The sequence below is a fragment of the Heteronotia binoei genome, chromosome 21, assembly GCF_032191835.1.
Source record: "Heteronotia binoei isolate CCM8104 ecotype False Entrance Well chromosome 21, APGP_CSIRO_Hbin_v1, whole genome shotgun sequence".
NCBI lineage: Eukaryota > Metazoa > Chordata > Lepidosauria > Squamata > Gekkonidae > Heteronotia > Heteronotia binoei.
The window spans coordinates 52640591-52667297 of NC_083243.1; the positions used below are offsets into that span (position 1 = coordinate 52640591).

The window sequence follows — 26707 nt, forward strand, 5'->3', positions numbered from 1 at the left end:
CATTTATCATTCTCTGTAAATACTTCTCTTTTGGTAGATAATGTAGAAGGAACTTGCTTTAATGTACTTCATTTTATAATTTAACAAAAGATATACAAATAACATTGTAGAGTTGTCCCTTTTACTCAAGATAGCAACATCAGTAAATTCTATGTGTGCTCTGGGCTCTAGAGTTATCCTATTTATTCTATCTTCTTCCAGGTCCCACAGTTTATGCAAAAATATACACTGTTTCAGAAGTTCAGGCTGAAATCCTAAAAACACTCTCCTGGAATAAGTCCCATTGGGATTTACTGTTGAGTAGATCCACTTAGGACAGGATGCAGAGCAGCCCAATCTCGTCAGTTCTCAGAAGCTATGTAGGCTTGTTACTTGGATGAGAGGCCACCAAAGGAGACTTCACAGAAGACAGGAATGGCAAACCCTCTGCTTAATCACATGCCTTGGAAGCCGTATGGGGATGCCATAACTTGGCTGCAACTTGACAGCACTTTACACACAAAACATACACACACATATGCACACACAGAGATCTGCTTAAGACTGGACTCTCAAAAGACCAGAAACATGCTAAATCTACTGACAGATCCACTGAGATAACCATCCATTGTAAGTAGGATCAGTTGCTTTGAATTTTGTCCATAAATAATTAAAAAATATATTCATACTCAATTTTGCAATGAAAGCAGCACATTTCAGAAATGATAATAAAATATTAACCGCTATATCTTAAACATGATTTGCCTTTTGATTCAAGGCTGTTCAGATCTTTGTGTTCAAAATTAAGAGAACTACGTGACTAGAAGTGCCATCCTAAGCAATGTTCTAACTACAATGACTTCAATCTATCTACCTACCTATCTACCTATCACTCCAGTAACAAAAAACTTCTGGTGGTCCCTGGCCCGAGAGGGATCTGACTGTACTCAATTAGGGTCAGGGCCTTCTCTGCCCTGGCTGCTGCCTCATGGAACTCTCTGCCAGAGAACAGTGCCCTATGAGATTTGTTACCTTTTCGTAGGGCCTGCAAGGCAGAGATATTCCACCAGGCATTTGTTTGAGGACAGCAACAGTCTGTCACTCTCATATCCCACCTCCTCCACCTTTTCCCCCTATACTCCATCTACCCAGGAGAGCTTGCAGATATTGTAATTACCACCATCTTGGACTAGGATGTAATATTTTCTGATAGATGAATTTTTATTGTATTTTAATATTATTTTAATTGTAAGTGTATTATGATTTGATATAAGCCGCCCTGAGGCCTGCTCATAGGGAAAGGCAGCCTAGCAAATTGAAATAGATAATGACCGGGGCTCTCTTTTTTTGGAGCAGAAACGCACAGGAACACAGTTCCAGCTGGCTTGGTGTCAGGGGATGTGGCCTAGTATGCAAATTAGTTCCTGCTGGTCTGTTTCTACAAAAAAGCCCTGTGTGAAACAATGGTGACATCAGGGGGTGTGGTCTAATATGCAAATGAATTCCTGCTGGGCTGTTTATATAAAAAATCCCTGTACATAGCTACCTACTTATCTACCTTTCCACCTATCTGTCTGCCTAAGGGTACAACTCTGTAAACTGTAAACGGTTTCAGGAAAGAAAAGACAGCATCTACTTTCTCATATTTACCAGTGCCCTCAATCCTCTGTTTATAAAGGTTTGGTCATGGCAGTGTAACCTTCATCTTGACCAATGAATTGAGACTCTGTGCTGATAACCTGTGCTGGATAGTCTGTATCACAGTAATACTGTTTTTCAGCAGCACAAGTTGTTTCATAATACCAGCAAAATAGGAGCATGGCTGAGAATCCATTAACTGAAATATAGGCTAGGCTGTAAAATATGAATGGAATTAATTACAAACATAAAATTAGTTCCCTCCCTTGTATTCAGATGGGGAAAATTCAAATTCTGGAATTAACTGTGTGTCACATTTGATCTTTCAGGTCTGAACTAATGTCCATACTGCAGCCAAGAATACCAACTATCCCACAAATCATTAACTCCCACAATGTTTGTCAAAAGTTCTTCATCAGCCAGACACTGTCCTGAAACTGTTCCTTATCTCACGAGGGGTGCTTTGGAGTTCACTATTATCATAATGTTACACATGCTTGAGGATCTGAAAGGCAACAGATCAGTCTTCTAACATGGATCCACAATTGCACTACATTGTGTTAAAAGTTAAATATCCAATGTTAGCATACAGTCCAACTTCTAGTCCACAGGAATCTTCCAAGAACTTGATATAGTTCTTGGAAAAGTTCTTCAAACAACTATTGTGTTAATCTTCAACAAACAATTCTGTGAGTGGGTAACTATTATCATTTTGAAGACTGGGAACAGTCTCAGATATTAGTACCTTGTCCAAAGATACCAAATATATTTCTAACCAAAGAAGGGATTAGAACTGGAATCGCTTCCAAATGCTATAGTCCAACACCCCATCCATTGCTAACACTGAGAAACAGAACCAGTTTCCTCACCTGAGGTTGCCAGGAAATTGATGGGTTGGGGTTGATTCTATAGGTAGATAAGCCCTTCCTACTCAGTAAAGATGAGAAAAGACTGGCAGTATGCTTATCTCTGAATTATACTCCACAAGAAATTAATAGGTGGGTAGGGTAGCCATGTTGGTCTGCAGTAGAACAAGATTCAAGTCCTGTAGCACAAGATTTAAATCCAATAGTTCATGGACTCGAATGCTGCTCAAGAAATTAACACCGGCACAGGATTGCCTATAGCTTTAAAAGGTGATTAGACACATTCATGTATGATGGCTCCATCTGTTGCTAGAAGATATGATAGCTAAAATGGAGCCTCCATATTCAGAGTCAGCATACTTCTGAAAAACAGGGGGTGGTTTTGTCCTCCATGACTGACTTGTAAATTTTCTGAGGATATCTATTTAGCATCTGGTTGGTCCCTGTGGAAACAGGAAGCTGGATCACTGTTCTTCTTGTTCTTAAAGTCCTTCCCATCAATTTTAGCCAAGGTTTTCAGGGATGTATTTATGTTTCTGTCTATATCTACAGATCCAGCGAGTTAAAAGTTAGATGAGATAGAAACAGCATACTGGTAAATCACAGGTATTATATCTAATCTGATACGTGGTCCTTCATTTAGAGAACAGAATTCTACACATCCCACAAAAGCTTTAGGAGTTACCATATTTAAAAGACAGAGAGTTCCCATTGTCTTGGTTTGGGTTCTTAATCTCTTTCACAAGCCCATCAGTTCTATTCATTCTGTAGCAACAAACTGATGGCACACTTAGGACTGCATCACTGATACATGCTTGGCCCAATAGATGGCAACATCATGTAGTTTTTGAAATGCATCTTTTAGGATCACTGGAGTCTTGTGAATTCATGCCACTCAAAGTAAAAGCAGACTGAGATGAAGTCAAACAGAGATCAAGGGGCACCTTTAAGATTAAGCAGTTCATTCAAAGGTAAGCTTTCATAGACCTCACTTCTTCAGATGCAGACTGGTATGCCATCAGCTAAAGCAGAAGCACCTACCTCTCTGTCTCCCATCTGACACAGTAAAGGCAATCCACACCCCAACTTCATGTATGTGGATGGAAAAACATCTGATCAGATTTAATGCTGCTCATTTCCCCATGCAGTACGATGCTCCAGGGCAGTTACTTCAATGGCATATAGCAGGCAATGCACTTGCAAATACTCTATTGGAGCAAACTGCACACAGGTACATTGACAGGTCAGAGTAGTCCCACAGCAACAACAGTCTCCAAATGCAAAAGCAGCATCCAAGAAACTCCAAGAATCCCCAAGTGCAATCAGAAAAAGAACTCCAGCAGGTGGATGAGTCATGTTCCAGGAGCTGGGAATAGCCACTACCCTTCAAAGTCTATCCAGAGATCTATTGTGCACCACATTAAGTGTCAAGGTCTAACCAAAAAGACTTGCGAAAGGGAAAATTTTGGGACCAGAAGAACAAAACTGCAAGCAGATTAAACCAACAGTTGCGGCACCTTACAACCAAACAGTCCACTGGGCATTACCCTGGAAGCTTATAAAGCTGGTCTGCCTACAGCAAACCCTGATTCTTATGCTAACTTATTTTGTTCCAGAAGCTTGAGTGCCTACATATAGTAGATAAGAGCAAACATAAGGTTTAAGTATCCCTCCTAGTAGCTCTTCTGTTGACAAGTTCTTGACCTTCTAACACAAGCGCTGAGCTTTTTTAGCAGTATTTAGCAGTACATTTACCACCAGATAAAGGCAACCCAGTCAAAATTATTCAGTATTATGATGAGCAAACCTGCACTTGCACCCAGTTCACAGACAATCTCTGCCTTTGCTGACATTTTTTGGCAGAACAGGAAACCATTTCAACATTTTAAGACACAGGGTATTTGCACTAGCTGTTCTAAGGACACCTTTTTACTTTGGATTAAGACTTTTTGGGAATGTTGTTAGATTATGGCTAAAAACCACCAGAAGATAGGAACCTAAAACACCATTTCATCAGTGTTGGTTTAGCTTTCAGTTTGCAGACATGATAAATACAAAGCCTGGGGTTTGAAAGCAGCCAAAAGTCTCCCAGCCTAGCAACCATTTTATCTTTCAGTTGCAACTGCAAAAGGGAGAGTCATGCAGTTCTTAGGGGAACCTTTTTGTCATAATTAAAATGAGTTTGAAATGTGTGTGTGTTCAAGGGGAAAAAAATAGACAAGATTTGTCAAAACCTTCAGATTTTTAGAAAACCAGCACAAAGCCAACAGACCATCTCTCTGTGCAAAACATGCATATAAACTTGCCTGGTGCCTTGAAAACCTTTGCCACATTTCCTGAGAACAAATATGTTTAATTTTTCTACTTAAACATGAATGTATGTTACTTCCATTTAGGACTTTTTTTTTTAAGCAGGAACGTATAGGAATACAGTTCTAGTTGGCTTGGCATCAGGGTGTGTGGCCTAACATGTAAATGAGTTCATGTGTGAAACAATGGGGGTGTGGCATAATATGCAAATAGTTCCTGCTGGGCTTCAAGTGGCTTTATTTTTGCAAGTTATCTAGTGCAACAAACTCAATCCTAACCATCCCCGTGGTTGCCAAATGCATTATCTCTGCAATTTGCAGGCTGAAAATGTTACAAGTCTTCTAGCTATGAAGGTGTAGGGCATTCTACAGCTCCACCCAGTTTCTGGGCTGCACTGAGAATACTTCAGCAATTCCTTTTAAAAAGTAGTTATGCCGATAGTAAATGCTTTGGAAAACATTCCGGAGGTGGGGAGGTTTCAAAGATTGCTGGTATATTTCCAGTGTTCCCGGGTTTCAGTAAGGACATCAGTTTGCATACTGAGAAATGAAGCTGAGAATTTGATGGAGCTGTGAAAAAATGATACACAAGAATTTATGAAGGATGGTCACCACACCCAGGTATGAAGTCCTAGATAAATTATTGAAATAACAATCTTCCCTTTTCCCAGAAAAGATTGTGCAAAGCACAATAGCCTCCTCCTCCCCTCAATGCTCCACACACAATTTACTATTTCACTTTTCAGGGATACAAACACAATCACAATCCACATGCTTGACTTCATCTTCACCTGGACAAATATTTCATGCTCCCCATTACATTAAAAAAACTACAACTTGTAAATACAGCTTTGCAAGAAAACAACCAATCTTGTCAGATCTTGAAAGCTAAACAGGGTCAGCCCTGGTTAGTACTTGGATGGAAGACCTCCAAGGAAGACTGCAGAGGAAGGCAATGGCAAACCACCTTTGCGTCTCACTTGCCTTGAAGACCCCTTGCTGGTATTGCCATAATCCAGCTGTGACTTGGTGGCACTTTACACACACACAAGAGGTACAATTAGTTAGCCAAAACAAGATACTTAAAAGTAGTACGCTCCAATGAAACCTGAGTGGCATCCTTCTTCATCTCCAGCTCCTACATTATTCTTAACTGACAACAAAATGTGTATCTTATGAATGGCAGACATGTGCCTGATTCTTTCCTGATAGCCGTTTCATTACAGAGACTGCCCTGAAGAAAGAAGCTGCAAAATCTACAGTGAAGATTTTTTCCCCACATATGTACACCACTGATAACCAAACCAATCAACCAATAACACAGTCATTTCCCTGCTTTCTAGGATGGCTCCTCACAAGGCACACAAACAGATTTTTTAGGCTTCAACTTCACCACATGCAAACATTATTCACTGCTTTCTAAATCCACAAACTATTCACACTGGAACAGTAAGCCTAATTTTAAAATAGTTGTCTTTTAAAAGGTTGATATTTAAGCCCCTATACATTCAGCATCTGAAATAATCATGCACAGAAATGTTCAAAAATTATCTGTTCAGAGAGAAAAGCAATATTCTGGAAGGGAAATGAGAGTCAGCAGAACCCTTTCTGCAGGGGCAAGGGGGAGGGTAATTAAGATGTTGGTTTTGCACTGACTCAGAATGTAGGGCAGATGCATTCCAGTGAACACAAAAACATCCCACACCAACTTCTGACCCTATAACAACTCATGGTGACAAGCCAAAATGATTTTTTATCCTGAAGCCATTTTTACCCCTAAGACTCCAGCTGCAGTCGCACACACTAAATAATGCTCTTTCAATCCACTTTCAATGCACAATGCCAGTTCACACAGTAAAATCTAGTTGGAAAGCACACTGAAAGTGGAATGAATGCATTATTTAGTGTGTGTGATTGCAGCCTCTATCATACTCCTAATGACAATCATGTAGATGAAAAAACTCAATAGCGGAACAGGAAGGCACCAAGTGTTATTACAGCACTATTACTACACAAGCAAACACTGTCTGGCTTAAAAGGAAAAGCTGAGCAAGAAGAAAACAGTGTAAGTGGAGGCGAAAGAAACATACTAACCAATGCTCTTTCATGGATTAATATATGGTACTTCTCAGTTATCTATTCAACTAAACTTTTAAAATATGGTTCTTCCATACAACTGATTGCTACCCAAAAACTTGCTGTCATTAACGACTCTGAAGATATAATTCAACTAAAAGATGAAAACAGAAACACATTCTAATCACCATTAATTGAAATGATGCAAGATGAAAGAGTATGGTTGGGTACAGACCGCCCTGAGCCTTATTCGGTAGGGATGGCGGGATATAAATCCAAATAAATACAGACAGGCAACTTCGGGTGCACCATAGGTGCCTCAAACTGTGCCGCCCCAAACTGGAGCAGACAAAGAGCGATCAGACGGTCCCACGCAAGGCACCTGTATCTTTCATGAGGGGCACTTCAGCACAGTCAGATGGTTGTTGTGCACCATCCCCTTAGTGTGGTTTGAGTTTCTTTTGTTCCTTACATTTTTTTAGTGACCGTGTCCTCATGTGTCCATGCACCTAGGGCAGTTTAAAAAAAAAAATACTGATGAGTGCCTAGAATGGATCGGTGAGTTCACACCACCAATCTGCCTCGCTTGAGGTCTCCAGCATTCAGATGCCGGGAAAGGCAGATGTCATGTGGCAAAAGAATTTGCTACCACTTCCTAAGTGGTAGTTTTTTGAGCTGCCTCAGAGCTGCAAGAGGACAGGGTTAGTACAGGAGCCAGACAGGAGCCAGATGTGTATGTCTGGACTTGATTTTTAAATCCATCTGCGAGCTGTCCCTGTGTTGGCTTTAACTGCTAGTCTGGACCCAGCCTGTAAGATATATTTTCCCACACACATCCCTCTCTGCTATGAGGTCTTAGTTATGCAATAGCAACAAAAACAAAAACCCTCAGAAGCTGAACTTCTGTGAAATTTTGATGAAGTTAAGGAAGAGCAGTGCTCATTCTGCAACCATCAGCCACATGGATGGGCAGGAAACTGGAGCAGGTTGGAACTCTTTGTACGTGTGGGTTGCAGAGACTGGATGTGCTGCCATAAAAGCATGATCCCCAAAATAAGCCCAGTGAAGATAGGTTTAAAGTAAGACCTTACAGTTGCTGTTCAGAAATTGGTATGTAGGCAGGAGTTATTTATGTTTTGCTGTTGCTCAACTGGTCCTTAGACTGGTATCTGGTTTAACAAATGTAGTTATTTCCAAGTCCGACACACCCCTTGCAGTTTGGCCCTAGAACCTCAGCATCTGTCAGAGATCAGAGGCCAGACTGCAATGATTAGAAAGTGTCTCCTGTAATTAGAATATTCCAGTTCATTCAACCACACACTGAAGCCAAGAAGAGCAACCTGTGAGGCAAACCCAACTCCTTCTGTTTCATGTCACAATCTCACCAGCTATTAAGAGAAATTATTTGCAGCTGCAGATGGCTCAAAAAAAAAAACCCAGACAAATTTGTTTTTTTAATTTCAAAATCTCAAAAATTTCCTCAGTGACAAAACCAAATATTGTCACTATTGATAAATACATGATCTTTTTCTCATAACCAATCCATCAACCATCCTAGTTTTTTAAAATTTAAAGTTATCTTTATCTCCTCATATCCACAGATCAACAATTCACTTTTTTCATTTGCATGCACAAAGTCAATAAAGAGCTTCAGACCAACACGGCTACCCACCTGAATCTATTATAGTAAGTGACTGTTAAGGGTAGAGTTTGTTTATTTAAAACCCACCTTTCTTACTTAAAACAAATTACACAATACAAAACAATGCAATAAAATAAAATCAAAATCTAATAAATAGTGCAATGAGACTAGGATTAAAAAAAATTAGAAATATAAAATGCAAATAAACTAGGCAACATGATGAATGATAGTCAAAGACAGAAAGTTGGATACAGAATATGGTACAAAGCTTCATAGCAAAACCTAGTTTCCAATTTACACTTAAAACTCCTAATCTGTGGATAAAGTAAGTATTCTTTGGTGCCAGCCACCAAAGCTTCTGTATCCTTTGTGAACAGCTATGCTTTTATATAGGGCTTTGCTTTTATCCCTAGCAACCAATCACCTTTATTTTAATGCATTCCAAAGGCCATACAGAAAGTCAACATATTTCTACATCCACTGGAAAGGAACCCTGCAATCTAATGGACAATTCTGTGTAATTTTGTTGTAGCAAAGATATAATATAGTGGGTCCCTTCTTCACAACTTGTGGGCTTCTCTACAACTTGTCAGTGGTACCATCTGTTGTGTTATCCATATAATCTCCCTTTTTGCCTTGGCCCACTATTCTTGAAAAATACTATTCCCCAATCCTCATCCCAGCTCTGTTCAGTCAAACTACCCTAAGGCACATCCAAATACACATCTAGGTCTATTAATTAATTTATTATTAGTTTAGAACAAACTCTTCAGGAACCTATCCAAGGTGGCTTACAAAATAAAGTAACAAAATAAAAATAACCAAAAAATTAAAATATATTAATTAAAATCTAGCATTTAAAAGCCCCAGTCCAGCACAGAAACATGGATAATAAAAACAAATGACAGAAATCTTAAAACAACAGTTCCCAGGCTACAGGAGTATTTTTTAAAAACCAGCCTCTTAATTAAAAGCCTTGGTGATCAAACGTTTTGGGCCAGTGCTAAAACCAATGCAGGCGCCAGGTCAAGGGCACTCCACAAGTGAAGTGACACTACTGAAAAAGCCCTGTCTCTGGTTGCACCTGCCTCAGCTCTAAAGGCAGGGACACAAAGAGCAGGGTTGTGAGGCTGATCTTAACTGGAAAGCTGTGCCATATGGCAGGAGGTGGTCCTTCAAGTACCCTGATTCAAGCCATTTAGGGTCTTAAAGGTAAGGACCAGCATTTTTAATTGTGCCCAAAAACAAATGGGCAGCCATGGCAGTTCTTTCAGCACTGGAGGTGATAACAATCCCTGTATTCCATCCCTAACGATAGCCGGCTACGGTGCCCAAGTGACACTGTACATTCATATGTGCAGGCCTCTTAGCTGCCTGAGCAGTGAGAAAAGTGACAGTAAACAGAGTGGATTAATCTTGGTGGCAACCTCTTTGAGCGCCATGAAACATACAGCATATCACAAATGCATAAAGCATCACAAATACATGTATGGATGTTTTTGATAAAATGTACACAGTAATTAGCCTGCACATTTTCTTTGGTGCAGTGCTCAGCCTCATATCAACACATGATGTTCATTTATTTAGATATTCATACCCCACTTTTGTCCCTAATGGGAACCCAAAGAAGCTTTCAACATTGATCTCCTCTCCTCCATTTATCCTCAATAAACAACCCTCTGACGTAGGTTAGGCTAAGCCCAAGGTTGCCCAAAGAGTTTTCATAGCATAGTGGGGATATGAACTTGGTTCTCCCAGATCATCGTCTGATACACTAACCGCTATACCATAAGAGAAGCCATGTTGGATCAGGCCAATGGTCCATCCAATCCAACACTCTGTCACACAGTAGCCAAAAAAACCTGGTGCCATCAGAAGGTGCACCAGCAGGGCTAGGACACCAGAAGCCCTCCCACTGTTGCCCCCCACCCAAGCACCAAGAATACCGAGCATCACTTGCCCCAGATAGAGAGTTCCATCTATACCCTGTGGCTAATAGCCACTGATGGTCCTATATTCCATATGTTTATCCAATCCCCTCTTGAAGCTGTCTGTGCTTGTAGACACCGCCACCTCCTGTGGCAGTGAATTCCATGTTTTAATCACTCTTTGGGTGAAGAAATACTTCCTTTTATCCTTTCTAACCCGACTACTCAGCAATTTCAATGAATGTCCACGAGTTCTTGTATTGTGAGAAAGGGAGAAAAGTACTTCTTTTGCTACCTTCTCTGTCCCATGCATAATCTTGTAAACTTCTATCATGTCACCCCTCAGTTGATGTTTCTCCAAGCTAAAGAGCCCTGAGTGCTTTAACCTTTCTTCACAGGGAAAGTGTTGCAACCCTTTAATCGTTCTAGTTGCCCTTTTCTGCACTTTTTCCAATGCTATAATACCTTTTTTGAAATGTGGTGACCAGAACTGTACATAGTATTCCAAATGAGGCCACATTCAGTACTTACTAAAGGCAATCCAGTAGAATCATAGAATCATAGAGTTGGAAGGGACCTCCAGGGTCATCGCCAACCCCCTGCACAATGCAGAAAACCCATATATACCTACCCCAAATTCACAGGATCTTCATCTGTGTCAGTAATCTATTTCCACTGCCTTCCTGTCTAGGTATTGCATTCTGGCCCCTGATAGTCAGAGGTGTGGGGGACCGAAATTGTCACAAGGATCCCCCTTGCAACACAATATCAAACAAGTTTCAAGGAAGCAAGTTCTTGGACTTAATCCCTGTTTAAACAATTTAAGAAGCAAAAGTGGGAAACAGCCAGCACTGGGTAAATAAACTATTTGAACTGCCTTAAGATTAAGTGTTTGCATATATCACCTATCTGGCATCCCTTGAGAATGCTTAACAGTGAAGCCTGAAAATTAAATTCTTCAGCTAATGAGATCTTACAGCAAGAGTCTCCAAGCACATCTGACTCCCAAAATGGTCACCAAACAGAGGTGTTCGTCGCACATATAGTCCCCACAAACCACATGCTCCCCATATCCACTGGTCCCTACAACTGTAGGATCAACTCAGGTAGTATAAATTGTAGGAGAAATCCCCAGCACTGCATTCTTGCTTCTACTGAGGGAAAAAAGAGATCAGCAGTTGCATGGAACACATTTCATGTAATACCTTTTAATATTATTAATTATTACTACATTAATTTTGGTTTTGAGGATTTTTATTTTTAGTTTTTTTATTTTACATTTTTTTAAAAAAATTTATGTTAAAATTTTCAATAATATTTATAATTAACACAAGGCCCTGCGGGATCTCTCTCAATTCTGCAGGGCTTGCAAAACTGAGTTATTTCGACAGGCCTTTGGTGCCTAAACCAGGAGAGAACTGCCACCCTACACTACTGAGAAATTGCAATCACTATGGGATCACTGTTAGTAAAGGACAATCCCGCCTAGGTTGTTGCTGAGTGGCACCATAAAATGTTTTAATTGTATTTATTGTTTGAAGTTATTTGAACTAATTGTTAGCTGCCCTGAGTCCACTTGCCGAGAGGGTGGGATAAAATTCAAGGCAATAAATAATAATAAATTCAACAATATATAAACAACAGTTTGGATTTTACTTTTTGACCAATGTGGCTGTAAACAACTTCCAAAACTTCAATTTTTCTCAAAAGATCAGTCCCCCACCATCAATAAAAATCTTTCCCATGACCCCAAAATTTCTGGAAATTTTTCAGCTCTATCTAAAAACTAATTTGATGGAGGAACTGTTCAGCAGCATGCAACTTTCAAATTAACTTCAGTGGATCTTGCAAAGTTATGTACCTTTTTTCTAGGAAGAGTTACTTAAAACACACCAATGGCTCTTACAACAGCTCCTTAGGTACTCAAGCAACCAATTTCACTTCATGAGAGAAGTGCACTTGACTTCCCTCCAATGTTCAGAGCCTCACAGTCTTCACAACTGCCCTCATGCAGCGAGTGTTTGCTCTTCTTGGTACTTCTGTTTGCTACAATCATCATTGCGCATACAGCACCTGAAAGGTCAGGACCTGAGAAAAGCCCTGAAATAACAGTTAAATTCTCATTGGACAACAACAGCACTACACACCTTCTTGTTGCCTCACTGAGGCAATAGGACACTGAGCTCTATATTTCAGAATACTGACACTGAGCTGTATGTTTCAGAAATAAGCCTCAACTACAAGTCACTCAGCTGCAGCAACTACACACTTATGGCCCGGAAAGTCGATCACTTAAAAGTCCTGAAGAAGTATGGGCAAGGCAAAAAATAGTATTTTTGGAGGAGGAGAGCCCAGTATAGAGCAGCTAGATATCCTAGTACAGCAGTTTGGTAGGGGCAGGGAAGAGAAAATCTCAACTTTCACAGTAACATTTTTCACACACACCTAGCCATTCATGGCAAAGAACCTTTGCTCCAAAGGCAAGTTATAGATTAGCATGTCTTTCACTACCTAAGCATAAAAACAAGCCTCATTGAAGTTAGTAACACTTAGATACCTCCTAATCTTGAAGATTAAGATTTAAGCAAAAGAATCAAGAGAAAAATGCCAAATTTGTGTGGGAATTACCTTTAATCCAGTACATTTAGAGTTTAGGAAGGGGAACAGAATACATGAAACACTTCCACTACCTGTATGAACAATGAACCAAGGCAACTGTACTTTGATATACAGTTATATTGATATACAGCAGCTATGGCTGCTGCTACTTTGATAGGGATGCTGACCTCAGTGCAGAAATACAGACTTTGGACACACTGTCAAGATCATGACAATGATTTGGCTGCGTAACAGAACATAAACTACCTGCCTTGAGCCTATTTGCTCCAGAACCCATGCTTCCTTCATTTCCATGTCCTTCCTTTGCTCCATGCTTCCTTCATGTCCCAAAGCATAGTAAGATGAAAGAACAAAGTATGAGTACGAGTACCATTTGCCAAACCCAATACTTCACCCACTCCTGTGCATGAAGTCAAAATAATATCCAAATTTAAGCAACACTTTTCAAATTAGCACAAATTCAGAAGCAAGTGATCTTGCAAAAAGCAGAACATTTCCACAACAATATGTATTCCCATTCCAGAGTTGTTAGTGTATGTTTTTCATCTTAAAACTTTTTCCATCATGTTCCTCCACAGCCTTATTTCTTCTACACAGCCCTCATTCCTTCATCCTATGCCTTCTGCCATGTTTAATAAAATCACACCCATGTTCCTGAATCACTTTCCCTGTTCCTTTTTGTCCTCTCTCACACACGCAAAACACCAGGTAGCAGGGCTTTTTTTTCCTGGAAAAAGAGGTGCCAGAACTCTCAAGAGGGACAGAAAAGAGAAACACACAAGTGCACCTCATGAACTGTTTAATGTTTTTTAAGAATTTTGTTTCCAGGAAGAGGTTCTGGAACTCTGTTCCACTGTGTTCCCCAGAAAAAAAAAGCCCGACCAGGTGGCCACAACACCACATATTGCAGGTAAAAAGATACCCTTTATCCTACAAATATACAGAGACATCTGCACAGATTGCCATTCAATTTGAAACATTCCCCCCATTTCCTGAGGACATTATGGACTAATAGTTTTCAAGCATATTTCTCTAGCAGGGTGCAAATCCCTAGGTGCGCTCAAATATTTCTGTGCGCCCATTCCACAAAAATCACTCTTCTACCATACTGGGGCTTTGTGTTATTGTGAGATTACCACTGCCTTGGTATTTTCTTGGAGATTGTGCAGTCATCCTCCCCCTCAATACTTACAACTGCCTCTTAGTCCTAGCATTTTTGTATCTATCTATAAAACAGAAAAGACATTCTTTATCTAAGTATTCTGCTACCTACCTGGTTGCCAAAGACAGCAATTGAACATGCACTGGAGACCTCACGGGATCCAAACCAGACAGAAGCAATGCGGGAGGGCATGCCCAGGATGAAAACTTGGGCCAAAGAGCAGATGACTTGGCCCGTGACTGTGACTGGGAAGAGGTGGGGTTGCATACTGCCTACCTTCACCCAGGCCCCCAAGCAGTTAAGGGCTGAGCCAGCCAGGGCAATGAGGCGCAGACCCTTCCTGTCAAGGAGCCATGCCACAGGGAAAAGGAAGGGGATGTAGATGATCATGTAGCACATTGAGAGCCAGTCAATAGCAAAAGGAGTCACTTCATAAAAATTGGCAAAGATGAGATTGATGCTGCCGTACTGGATCCACTGGAAGGCATTGCAGAAGGAATACGAGCTAAAGAGGAATACAATTACCCAGCGGCGCCACGTCAGGCGAACCTCTGGGACTGAACCTGGGGCAGATCCATTGGGTGTCTCTGGGTCCACAAATTCTGGCTTTACCCCCTGCAACAGCTCAGGCTCTTCTTGGTACCCCATTCCTTTGTCTCTTACTTCTAGACCCCCACTCACCATGGCCTCTAAAAGGAAGGGGCCACCCACTCGAGGGTCCTGCACGACCGCAAGGGGATCTCGCAGGCAAGTAGGACTCAAGCTGGACAATGGACTGCGGGCACTTATCTACAGCTCTGTCTTTACGCTGGCTTCCTCCCACCCTCTAGGCTTCGTCCTGCGTTTCCTCCTTAGCCACCAGTCCTCGGTCTGCCAGTACCTCTATTCACCCAGCGTTATCTTTGCCTTCCCGGACAGTCTGAATCTTTTGCCCACCTTTCGCAACAAATATCCGCTTCATGAACTACAGCTCACCACGTGACTGTCCACTCAGCCCACTTAGACACGTCGCTGACAAAACGCTCCGCCCTCCTAGCCGGATTAGCTACCTGGACATCCCGACCACGCCCCCGGTCCCTGATTGGCTTTCTATGCCCCTCCCCATAGAGCTCCATGGAAACTTTTCCCCACAGGCAAGGGGACGCGGCGACTACGTTTATGAGTTGTCTATATAGCGGGAAGTACCTAAAGTTGGTTCCCGCGCTGTGACTGCCCCGTTCTCACGGGGGAAGTTAGAATCCGCCAACAGGGTGCTGTCAGCGCCTCTGGTCTGAGCCAAAGGCTCAGAGCTCCTTTCACCGGGGAAATCACAGTGCCAGTTTTTATTAATATCATTATTATTCGAGGAAAGAATGGCAAGGAATTCCAGAATTCTTCCAGCTCATCGAAGGACGGAAAGTGAAGCGACATTTGAAACACCACCCTTAATAACAAAATAAAGGTACTGTAGGACAGCGGATTCCTGTAGGGAGTCTGTAAAGACGGTGTCCCCAAAACTAGGTCATATCAAGGTGAGTAGAAGTTGCTTTAGCCTGTCTAAAGGAAAGCCTGCTAGGTAGCTAAAGCCCCTTAATGCAGTGTTCCTCAGTCGGTGGATTGAGACCCAAAAGTGGGTCATGAAGTCTCTGAAAGCGGGTCCAGCCCTCCTTTGTAGCTGCTCCTGCCCTTTCCGTCCTTCTCTTTGTTTCTTCCTTGCCAACTTCTCAGGTTCTCCTCTCCCACTCCCTTTTGTTACACAATTGGGGGGTGGGGTGTAGGGGGTAGAATAGAATCATAGAGTCCAGGGTTATCTAGTTCAACTCCCTGCACAATGCAGGAAATTCAAAAATACCTTCCCCCCCCCCACACACACACATACATCCCCAGTGACCCCTTGTGCCCAGAAGATGGCAAAAGCCTCCAGGATCCCTGGCCAAACTGGCCTGGAGAAAAAATGCTGCCTGACCTCAAAGTGGTAATCAGCATTTCCCTGGGTGTATAAGAAAGGGCCATGAGAACTAAGCACTGATGCAACCCTTCCTGCCCTCCTCGTGATCTGCCTAATTCACAAAATCAGCATTGCAGTCAGATGACCATCTAGCTTCTGTTTAGAAACCTCCGAGATAGGAAAGCCCACCACCTTCCAAGGAAGCCTGTTCCACTGAGGAACCGCTCTAATTGTCAGGAAGGTCTTCCTAATGTTTAGCTGAAAACTTTTGATTTAATTTCAGCCCATTGGTTCTGGTCCAACCTTCTGGGGCCACAGAAAACAATTCTGCACCATCCTCTATAGCAGGGGTCCCCAACCCCTGGGCTGTGGACCAGTACCAGTCTGTGGCCTGTTAGCAACCGGGCCTGGAGTTGTATAATTATTTCATTATATATTACAATGCAGTAATAACAACAATAATAAGACATTGGATTGATATCCTGCCCCCAATTCCGAATTTCAGAGTCTCAGAGTGGCTAACAATTTCCTTTATTTTCCTCCGCCGCAACAGACATCTTGTGAGGTAGGTGGAGCTGAGAGAGCTTTCCCAGAAGCTGCCCTTTCAAGGACAAACTCTTCAAGAGCTATGGCTGACCCAAGGCCATTCCAGCACCTGCAAGTGAAGATGTGGGGAATCAAACACGGTTCTCCCAGATAAGAGTCTGCACACTTAACCAACACACCAAACTAATAGAAATAAAGTGCACAGTTGTATCATCCCAAAACCACTACCCCCTCCTCCCACCAGTCCCTGGAAAAATTGTCTTCCACAAAACTGGTCCCTGGTGCCAAAAAGGTTGGGGACTGCTGCTCTATATGATAACCCTTCAACTCTTCTCCAGGTGGCTAAACATACACAGCTCCTTCAACCATTCTTCATAAGACTTGTTGGGCTCCAGACCCCTCACCATCTGTCCAGCAACTATTAACTTCATGGTAGCAGCAGAAAGAAAGGAGAGAGAAGGTTGCAGAGTAGGAAAGAGCCGTTCAGCATGCCATAGAAAAAGCAAAAGGACAGATAACAGACCCTGAGTGGAATGACAGTTCCTGGGACCAGATAAACTGTTCTAGGACCGGAATGACAGCCCCCAGAGGGGAATTACAGCCCTTAAGATTGGAATCAGTACTGTGGCGTTGAAATGACAACCCCAAAAGCAGGATGATGGTCTCTGGGAGTTAAATCTGTGCTCTCAGACAGGAATGACAACCCCCCAGATTGGAATGACAGTCCTTAAGATGGGAATCAGTGCACTGGGACTGGAATAACAGCCTTGAGAGCAGAATGACAGTCCTGGGACTGGTTTCAATGTTCTGGGATTGGAATTACAGCCCCTGGTGAAATGAGGTTGCCCTAGTATGAATGTTCTGGACATATTAATACCATCTGCTGGTATCCTTACCCCCTGATGACAAAGGACCAAAACTAAAAGTGTCAGAGAACTTCTGGCTTCCATGAGTTTGTTATTGCCATTTTAAGACGATTTTAAAATATGGAGAGCCCAGTTCTGATTGGGCCTGCAGCACAGAGCACTTCCTCCCCCACTAGGGTTGCCAATTCTGGGTAGAGAAATTCCTGGAGATTTGGGTGTGACCTTAAGAAGCTGAGTTTAAGGGGGAGGGATCTCAGCAGGGTATAATGTCACAGAGTTCACATTCCAAAGTAGCCGTTTTTTTCCTAGGGGAACTGACCTTTGGAGTTTGAAGACTGTCATTCTGGGAGAAATCCAGTTCCCACCTGGAGGCTGGAGGATGGCAACTCTATCCTCCACTCCTGTTTTTTCAAGTGCCAAAAGAGCCGTGGGGAGTGGGGCAAATCAACTCTGACTCATTTGTTATCCTGCTTCTCAGCTGTTTTGTTTCCTTCTAGGGTCATGAAGTCTGTATCAGATGCCTTGTTTTGCACTGTTGAGAAGTATAAATCCAGTCCCTGATCACTGACTCCAGGGACTGTCATTCCGCTCTGAGGACTGTCATTCCAATCCCAGAACACTGATATTAGCCCCCAGGGACTGCCATTCCACTCTGGAGGCTGTCATTCCTATCCCAGAGCACAGATTCAACTCCCAGGCACTGTAATTCTACTCTGTGGGCTGTCATTCAAGTCCCAGAGTGATATATATTGTCCCAGAGACTGTCATTCCAATACCAGAGCACTGATTCACGTTCCAGGGACTGCCAAACCATCCTAGGGGCTATCATTCCAGTCTCAGAGGAATCATTCCACTTTGAAGGCTGTCAGTCCAGGCATAGAGCAGGTTTCTCTAAATCTGTTCTGCATTTCCTTTGCAACTTTTTAAAGGAGCCCATGCAATCAGGGCTGGATTAACAATGAGGCCAAGTAGGCACTGGCCTACGAGCCCCCACACCTTTAGGAGCCCCAGGATGGCTCCCCCTGCCCAGTTTCCCCTCTGATTGCCGCTGCAGGGGCAGCCAGCAATTGAGTTGCTCTTTGCCTGGGCTGCTGCTGGTGTCATTGCCAAGTTTGCTTCTCTCTGCCTTTCCCCTGCAGCTTTGCCAAAGGGGCTTTAAGACGTTGCAGCAGTGACAATGGGTGGCAGGGCGGACACTCCAACTCTGAGATAATTTGTGAGGAGGGCCCCCCGAGATTTCGACCACCTAGTGGCCTCCATCGGGTTTAATCCAGCACTGCATGCAACTCATTTTACATTCCAGTTTTCAGTGGCCATTTCACTGTCACTCATTTTAATTCATCCCTCATTCGAACTTATAAAGCCACAGGAGAGCCAGTTTGGTGTAGTGGTTTAGTGTGCAGACTCTTATCTGAGAGAACCGGGTTTGATTCCCCACTCCTCCACTTGCACCTGCTGGAATGGCCTTGGGTCAGCCATAGCTCAAGCAGAGATTGTCCTTGAAAGGGCAGCTGCTGTGAGAGCCCTCTCCAGCCCCACCCACCTCACAGGGTGACTGTTGTGGGGGAGGAAGGTAAAGGTGATTGTGAGCCGCTCTGAGACTCTTTGGAGTGGAGGGTGGGATATAAATCCAATATCTTCTTCTTCACACATTGTGCTGCAAGACTAGCAAGTTCTTTCTGTGACACTCTCTAATTTTGGGAAATCAGAGTAACTTTGCATTGTGCCAGAGAGTTTCTAAACAGGAGTTAAATTAACTGCAAACATCTTCAATTCAGGGGGACATGATCTGTGCAGAAAAAAAAAAACCAGTCAACAACAGCTTCATCAGAGAACTCTCCATCCCAAGCAGACCATTTGGCTTTTGATGCTAATGTAAACAAAATAACTTGTACTCCCACTGGCAACTGGGAGGGGGGTTATCACCCAGATGTAAACATCTGTTATACATTACACATGCAGAGCACTCTTAAGTATGTTTGCTCTGAAATGAGCCCCACAGAGTTCAGTGGAGCTTGCACTCTAGTAAATGTACATAGAACGGCAGTTTTCATTAATATGGTTTTACAACTATTTGAACTCCCCTTCTTTGTTATTCTTGGTGCATGTTAAATCACCAGTGAGGGGACTTCTGTTTATCTAAAGGTAATTTTCCCCCTCGTTAATTTACGAATAATTTGCAGTGTGCCCAATTATCAATAGGAGCTGTAAAGCACATAGTGGCTTAAGTAAAAGGCACAAGAGGCATTTGGTTAGGGATTTAGGGTTTCTCAGTCCCAGAACCCAATTGCCAGTGCTTGGACTGAGTCCAGGAGTGCCTCTTGTTATCATCGATAATTACCACAAGCCATTGCACATCTGGTTTCTAAGCGACAAAATATAAATTGACATGTCTGTGAAGTAGCAGGCCCCACTCCAGTGTTGAAGTGTCCCAGCTCCAGTGACAAAGTGTCTGGAACAAGGAAATAAAAAGGTGGGTTTAGCAAACATGTGAGTTCAGCAGCAGGGTGAGGAAGCCAGGGCACTAGTCTCTCCCTGTCCCTAAAAGGGTAAGCACACTTTCCACAAATACATCTACATAAATAGGAAGTTTATTTTAAAAGTTGGGGAAAACATTTACAAACGTAGAATGCCAGCAGGGAGTTGAGGGCTATCCATTGCATTGCACTGAGTGTAACATGTATGATGATTTGCCAGCTGGGCAGAAGTCTTGAGTGTGTGCTCAGTGCAAGGAGCTCCTAGTTTTTAGGGAATGAGTTCGTGCCCTCAAGGTCAAGATGGCTGACCTGGAGAAGCAGAAACAGTCAGGCACACAGATAAGACTCTTAGAGAGTTGTTAGATGTGTCCCATTCTGAGAATGACAGCCCCACTGCTGTAAGGGAGTATGAGGATCAAGGGGATTGAAGAAAGAGGGAATGTTCCCTCAGAAGGGACTCCTTTTACAGTTGTTGAACAGGTATTCTTTTGCACCAAGGAACCATCCCTGCGCAGGGAGGAGTGGGGGTTTTGGTAGTTGGTGGTTTAATTCTTAGGCATATAGATAGATGAGTTGCAAACACATGTACTAACCACATGGTGACTTGCCTGCCTGGTGCAAAGGTAACAGACATTGTAGGTGGTCTAGGTAGGCTGGTAGACAATGCTGTGGAGAGGCCAGTAGTCATCATGGTATATGCTGGCACCAATGATGTGGGGAAATGTAGTTTTGTGGCCATGGAGGAAAAATTTAGGCTGCTAGGAAAGAGACTTAAGGCCAGGACCTCTAAGATAGCTTTATCAAACATTCTACACAGATGACTAGCTAGACAGGTACAAATTAGGAGTCTCAATGCATGGAGGGTTTGATTTTGTTATGCACTGGAAAGCTTTCTTGGAACAAGCAGGATATCTACAAAATAGATGACTTCTGCTTGTCCCAAGAAGGAACCAGGCTGCCAGAGCTTAAAATCAAAAAAGTGGCAGGGCAGTTTTTAAACTAAACCCTGGAGGAAAGCCAACAGGAGATGAATTGTCTCTGGTTCAGGATGGCTTATCACTAAGAGATTAAGGGATAGCTGTTACTGTTCTAGAGGGAATTAGGACTGGCCATTGAGAGAGTGACAAACAATATTGACTGCCTGGCAAGGTCTAAAGACCACAGGAGGAAGGTTGGAGGCCTAACGTGTCTGGGGAATTATAATTTTTAAAGCAAATGCTAGATATGTTCAAGATAAAGAATGCCTAGTGTCAAAGGAGAACATAGACATTGTGGGTATTTCAGAAACTTGGTGGGATGAGGATAATCAGTGGAATACAGAGATTTTGGGATATAAATGATATCAGAAAGATAGGAAGGCAAGAGATGGATGTGGATCTGTATGTCAGATGAGTCCAGTCCAGTAAATTTAAAAATCTAAGAGAAATGCTATGGGTAGAAATAGTGTGCCAAAGGAAAGCTTAACTCTGGGAGCTTATCGCACATCAGACCAAAAGTTAGAGGGTGATTTAAAAACAGCAAAAGAATCAAGGAAAGCAGCTAAATAAAATAACTGAGTCATAATAGGTGTTTTTAACTATCCACACACTGATTGGGTCAATATGTGTTCAAGTCAGGAGAAGAAGTCTGGGTTTCTTGATACTCTCAATGACTGTTTAATGAAGCAGATGGTCACAGAACCTACCAGGAGGGAGATGATACTACACTTGGTCCAGTTGGGAACAGTGACCATATTGTTATTAGCATTAGTGAGTTGCCCAAAAAAACCCCAACACAACCACATTTAACTTTAGAAGGGGTAACTTCTCAAATGAGGGGACTTGTGAAGAAGAAACTGAAATGCAAGGTAAGGAGGATCAAATTCTTTTGGAAAGTTTGTAGACTATTTAAAACTACAATCTTGGAAATCAATGGTGTGGTCTCATTTGGAATACTGTGTGCAATTCTGGTCACCGCACCTCAAAAAAGATATTATAGCATTGGAAAAAGTCCAGAAAAGGACAACTTGAATGATTAAAGGTTTAGAACACTTTCCCTATGAAGAAAGGTTAAAATGTTTGGGGCTCTTTAGCTTGGAGAAATGTCGACTGCGGGGTGACATGATAGAGGTTTAAAAGATTATGCATGGAATGGAGAAAGTAGAGAAAGAAGTCCTTTTCTTCCTTTCTCACAATACAAGAACTCGTGGGCATTCAATGAAATTGCTGAGCAGTCAGGTTAAAATGGATAAAAGGAAGTACTTCTTCACCCAAAGGGTGATTAACATGTGGAATTCACTGCCACAGGAGGTGGTGGTGGCTACAAGCATAGCCAGCTTCAAGAGGGGATTGGATAAAAATATGGAGCAGAGGTCCATCAGTGGCTATTGGCCATAGTGTGTGTGTGTGTGTATTTTTGGCCACTGTGTGATACAGAGTGTTGGACTGGATGGGCCATTGGCCTGATCCAACATGGCTTCTCTTATGTTCTTAAGCTTAGATACATTGTATATCACAGGTAGGAAAGTACAAATAGATATTTTAAAAGGCCTTCATGGTTAACAAACAAAGTAATGGAAGCAGTAAAAAGTAAAAAGGATTCCTTTAAGCAGTAGAAGGCTAGTCTGAGTGAGATAAATAAAACAGGAGTACAGGTTTTGGCAAGTAAAATGGAAGTTGGTGATCAGGCAAAAAGGGACTGAGGAACATACTGCAAAAAAGACCAACAATAAAAATTTCTTCAAATACATTAGGAACAGAAAGCTAGCCAGGGAGGCAGTGGGGCCCTTAGATGACCTAGGAGTAAAAGATTACTAAAGGATGATAGGGAAATGGCAGAGAAGCTGAATGCATTTTTTTGCCTCTGTCTTCACTGTGTAAGGTGGGGGAGCTGATTGCCCACTCCAGAATAGGGTTGCCAGGTCTAACTCATGAAATACCTGGGGATTTTAAGGGTGGAGCCAGGAGCAAGGTTGTGACAAGCATGACAACTCCAAAGGAAGTTCTGGCCATCACATTTAAAGGGATCATGTTTCCTTTTAAATGCCTTCCCTCCACTGGAAATAATGAAGGATGGGGGCACCTTTTGGGGGGCTCATAGAACTAGATTCCCTGGTTCAAACTTTTTGAAACATGGGTTTTTTAAAGAGAGGCACCAGATGTTAAGCTGAAAAATTGGTGCCTGTATCTAAAAAAATACCCCCCTCGAGCCCCAGATACCCACGGATCAGTTCTCCATTATACCCTATGTAGATCGGTCACCATAGGGTATAATGGAGTTCTCAGTGCCATTTCCTCTCCCCACCATGTTCTGAAGTGGAGGGAGGGCCTCCAAACCGAGGGATCCCCTGCCCCCAACTGGAGACTAACCCAAACAAACAACGGAACTACGGTCTACTCTAGATTGAGAAAAGGAAGGAAAGGAAAGGTCCCCTGTGCAAGCACCAGTCATTTCCAACTCTGGGGTGACGTTGCTTTCACAACGTTTTCACAGCAGACTTTTTACGGAGTGGTTTGCCATCGCTTTCCCCAGTCATCTACACTTCCCCCCCCCCTCCCCAGCAAGCTGGGTACTCATTTTACCGACCTTGGAAGGCTGAGTCAACCTTGAGCTGGCTACCTGAAAACCCATCTTTCGCCGGTTGATCGAACTCAGGTTGTGAGCAGAGCTTAGGACTGCAGTACTGCAGCTTTAACACTCTGCACCACGGGGCAGAAAAACACTATTACAAAAACCATACACTCCAACTACACGCTCAGTTGCATTCCACTTATTTATCACATGCTATTTCCATTCCACAACTCTATTAAACATAAATGATTTATACCACATAAGGAAACAAAGAGACTTTGCCAGAGACTTTGTTTCATTATGTAGTATAAATCATTTCTGTTTAAGTTGTGTTGAATAGAGTTGTGGAATGTAAATAACATGAGTGATAAATAAGTGGAATTCAACGGAGTGTGCAGTTGGAGTGTAAGGTTTTTTGTAATAGTGTTTTTCCCAACTGGGGACTGGCAATCCTACTTCAGAACCGACCATTTCAGGAGGGGTATTAAAAGACCTGAGTCTGATTGAAGTGACTAGAGAAAATGTCCTACAACCAAGCCTCAGATTCAGCGGGAGCTCTCAGGAGCATAGCTCCTGAACCTTTCTGAAAGTTCCACTTCCTCCTTCCAACCTTGTCCATTGAATAGTAGATGCAGCTGTATAACAATCCCTGGATGAGCTCCACCACTTATTTTTCTACAAAATGACCCCTGAACTCATGGACAAATTAAAAACTGACAGATCACCAGGCCCTGATGGCATATATCCAAGGGTTCTGAAAGAAATCTAAATGTGAACTTGGGATCTCCTGACAAAAATATGCAATCTATCACTAAAATCTGCCTCCATACCCAAGGACTGGAAGGTAGTTAGTGTAACCTCCAGGCCTCAGATTCAGTGGGAGCTCACAGGAGCACAGCTCATGTGAGCCTTTCTGAGAGTTCCACCTCCTCCTGAAAGTTCCACCTCCTTTCCATTGAATAGTACATGCAGCTGCATAACAATCTCTGGATAAGCTCCATCACCTGTTTTTCTACAAAACGACCCCTGGTAACCTTCATTTTTATAAAAGGTTCCAGAGGAGACCCAGGAAATTACAGGCCATTAAGTCTAATGTCGATACCAGATAAGTTGGTGGACTTATGCAATACCATTGTTTAATATGTCATGTTCAATATTTACCAGAAAAGAAGTACCAAAGTATGAAGGGAGACAAAATAATGTGGAAAGATATTAAATAAATCATCTGACACACACACCCCAAAATGAAAAAGAATAAGATTCTAGTGAAAAATGCAGAAAGAAAAAAATTACTATTAATACAATATCTCACTAATCATACAATGTATCAAAATGCAAAAATGTGTCAAAGAATATAATCACAATGGAACCATAAGCACGATGACCATAACAGAAGGGATGCTATAAAGTGGAATAGAATGATGAGTGCCAGGCCTTGGATTCAGTGGGAGCTCACAGGAAAACAGCTCCTGAACCTTTCTGACAGTTCCTCCTTCTCCTTCTGAGAGTTCCACCTCTTTGTCCATTGAATGGTATGTTCAGCTGCATAACAATCCCTGGATGAGCTCCACCACCTATTTTTCTACAAAATGACCCCTGATGAGTGCTATCTAGTCATTGCATTGTACAATCTTCCTCAGATCCAGAATATATTCTGTTTTTTTCTGTTTTCCTTATCCTTACCAAAATCATGTGTTCCAAATCTCTTCATAATGAAACCAACCAGAAAATGCATGACTATGAGTATTCAGTTCTATACTTTCTCTCAATCAGTTAAAGGTCTGAGTTGTTTAATACTTACACTTTGCTCAGATTTGCTTCAAATCTCTGCAACTTTAGTGTTATTACATTGCTTATTAGATTATCATCCTACTGATTGTGTAGACTTGCTTGGCATGGATCTCAGAATGGCAGATTATAAATAACAAATAAAATAAAACCACTGAATAACCCCTCTCTTTGATGTGATGTAAAGGTCTAGAAGAAGAAGACTGCAGATTTATACCCCGCCCATCTCTCTGAATCAGAGACTCAGAACGGCTTATAATCTCCTATATCTTCTCCCCCCACCAGACACCCTGTCATTTAAAAGGAGCATGTTAACACATTTTCATTACAGGCAATTGGGTCTTCTGGCCTCTCTTCATAATGTTTGTAGCTTTAGGAATTTCTTCCAATTAAATGTAACACTTCATGTGTCGGATAAAGTAGGCTCTGTCTCATCAATATTTATACCACAATAAATTTGTTAGTATTCAAGACTCTGCCATTTTATCTTGGTTTTTCTCAGTGCTGATATTACTCCCATCAACTGTATAATTTCTAAGAATTATTATGGTATTCCAGTATAAGTAGCAGGAAAGGAAAGGTCCCCTGTGCAAGCATCAGTAGTTTCCAACTCTGGGGTGACATTGCTTTCACAACTTTTTTATGGGGTGGTTTGCCATTACCTTCCCCAGTCATCTACACTTTCCCCCCAGCAAGCTGGGTACTCATTTTACCGACCTTGGAAGGATGGAAAGCTGAGTCAACCTCAAGCCAGCTACCTGAACCCAGCTTCTGCCAGGATCAAACTCAGGTCATGAGCAGAGCTTAGGACTGCAGTACTGCAGCTTTAACACTCTGTACCACGGGGCTCTTATGAGTAGCAGGAGAAGACAGGTAATAATTCTTTTGGATTCAGTCAGGTATCATGAATCCCAATCATACAGAACATAAGAATGTAAAATGAGCCCTGCTGGATCACACAAGTGGTCCAGCTAGTTCAGTATCCTCTCTCACACAGTGGCCATATAGCTGCTCTTAAAGGGCCAACAAACAGTGCACAGAGGCAAAAGCCTTCCCATAATACTGCCTCTAAGCACCGGTGTTCAGAGGTTTACTGCCTTGGTATATGAAAATTCCCTTAACTTACCATGGGTAATAGCCACTGAAAGGCCTATCCTTGAATCCACCTAATCTTCTTTTAAAATCATGTGTGTTAGTGGCTATCACAACATTCACTGGCAGTAAATCTAACTGTAATTACTCATTAAGTAAAGAAGAATTTTCTTTTGTCTTGTCTTGAATTGAACATATGAACATATGAAGCTGCCTTATACTGAATCAGACCCTTGGTCCATC

The 26707-nt window shown here is 42.2% G+C and overlaps 1 protein-coding gene across 1 annotated transcript in view; it reads right to left on the reverse strand.

The window, feature by feature from the left end:
* FLVCR2 (FLVCR choline and putative heme transporter 2) overlaps window positions 1-15279 on the reverse strand; it is a 50068-nt gene extending 34789 nt beyond the window's left edge. The window contains exon 1 of the mRNA XM_060262961.1: window positions 14331-15279. Within this exon, the coding sequence (XP_060118944.1) occupies window positions 14331-14903 (573 nt within the window). The 5' untranslated portion in view covers window positions 14904-15279. The remainder of the gene's footprint in view (window positions 1-14330) is intronic.
* Window positions 15280-26707: the final 11428 nt, after the last annotated feature.